The sequence below is a fragment of the Sabethes cyaneus genome, chromosome 3, assembly GCF_943734655.1.
Source record: "Sabethes cyaneus chromosome 3, idSabCyanKW18_F2, whole genome shotgun sequence".
NCBI lineage: Eukaryota > Metazoa > Arthropoda > Insecta > Diptera > Culicidae > Sabethes > Sabethes cyaneus.
Window position 1 is genome coordinate 9,789,855 of NC_071355.1, and position 1,595 is coordinate 9,791,449.

Genomic DNA, 1,595 nt, shown 5'->3' on the forward strand with positions numbered 1-1,595 from the left:
ATTTGTAACCTTATAACTACAGACTATATATTTATATGCTTATAAAATAAAACGCAAGAAATACCCTGGCAAAGCATTACATATCGCGCTTCTTTTTGTACAGCGATGGTTTGTCGAACACCTGCCGCATTCCGCCCGCCCGTTCATTGTGAAACTTGACGTTATTTGCAGTATCGTTGATCCAGGGCGAATCGAACTTGGTCGTATCCTGATCCACCAGATGCGTATATTTGGTACGGCCACAGCGTCCAAAGTTCTTGACCTGCATGACCTTCGGCAGGATGGTCTTATCGAAATGATCCTCCAGCGTGGGCGCCGAGAAGTCCTGCTTGTAGACCTGGTCCTCGTTGTCCAAATAGAACGCGCCTCGGTGGTAATATTTCTGCAGGAACTTGTATTTACCTTTAACCGTTTTGTTCGTAATTATCTTCGGATTGAGTCGCTGCTCCTGGCGGCGTTCCTCATCAGACAAGTTCCGCAAACGTTCGATTTCAATCTTTTCCTTGTCGAGAGCTTCCTTCTCCTCACGATCGCGCTTAATTCGTTTCAACTCGCGCAACTTCCAGGCTTCATATTCCACCTCATCATTCTCGTCATCCGTATTCACATCTGCCAAGTTCGGCTCATTATCCACCTTTATCTTTTCCATATCCTTTTTAATACTATCCTCAACCAACTTTAAAGTCTGGCGACGACGATCCTTGGCAGCTTTCTTAGCCTCATACTCCAATTGCTTCTGCTTATTAGCTTCTCGTTCTTTTTCGATAACGGTGGTGCGATCCTTCTTCCGAACGAATAACGGCTTCAGCCGGGGCTCATTTTCCTCCTCACTTTCTGTCTCTTCATATTCCGAACTCTCCGACTCGGTTGTATCGGATTCATGATCGTCCTCCTTCTGTAGAACTTCCTCTTCCCTTTTCTGCTGGAGCATTTTCATTTTAAGCATTTGCCTTCGACGTTCAATTTCGGTATCACTCAATTCAGCCTCGGACTCCGATTCCGATCCAACCGAAATGCGTCGCCTTCTCGATCCAATATCTTCGCCATCATCGTCGTCAGCCTCTTCCTCATCCTCCGACTCTTCCGGCCGTCTTCGGTGACGTAAATGCTGCCGAGGATCTTCAACCAGCGCAGTCTCTTCCTCCTCTTCCTTCTCCTCGTCTGATTGAACCAGTTCCGGTTCATGAATTACCCGATGCCGTTCATGCCTTTCCCGTTCAATTTCCTCCGCTTCGGCAGCACGAACTGCCTGCAGCCGACGGATACGTGGATCATCCACATCCTCCGGGAGGGCATCATCCTCCCGTTCACGCTCGCGACGCATTTCGCGATTATGCTCCTCTGCTGCCGCTGTTTTACGATTGTCCATGAAATCATCGTCATCCGTTTCCTCGTCACTGCTCGCGTACTGGGCATATTCTGGTCGTTTTCCGGAAACATAGCGATGCACTTTTACTTTTTGCATAGAAATCTCACCTTTGGGATTTCTCACTGGAATTGCACCTGCAGTGCTCTGGATACCATAAACCTGAGTATTATTCATTTTCTCGAAGTTGTTGAATTTTCCGTAAACTGAATGTTTTGCTACGATATTA

The 1,595-nt window shown here is 47.1% G+C and overlaps 1 protein-coding gene across 1 annotated transcript; it reads right to left on the reverse strand.

Annotated features, from left to right (window-relative positions):
* Window positions 1–1,595, reverse strand: LOC128742801 (microfibrillar-associated protein 1). Its single transcript, XM_053839261.1, has one exon. The coding sequence runs from the start codon at window positions 1,541–1,543 to the stop codon at window positions 77–79; it is 1,467 nt and encodes a 488-aa protein (XP_053695236.1). The 5' UTR covers window positions 1,544–1,595; the 3' UTR covers window positions 1–76.

Bases quoted from the DNA above. Each gene is read 5' to 3' on its own strand.
- LOC128742801 (XM_053839261.1), bottom strand. From the start codon at position 1,543: ATGAATAATACTCAGGTTTATGGTATCCAGAGCACTGCAGGTGCAATT.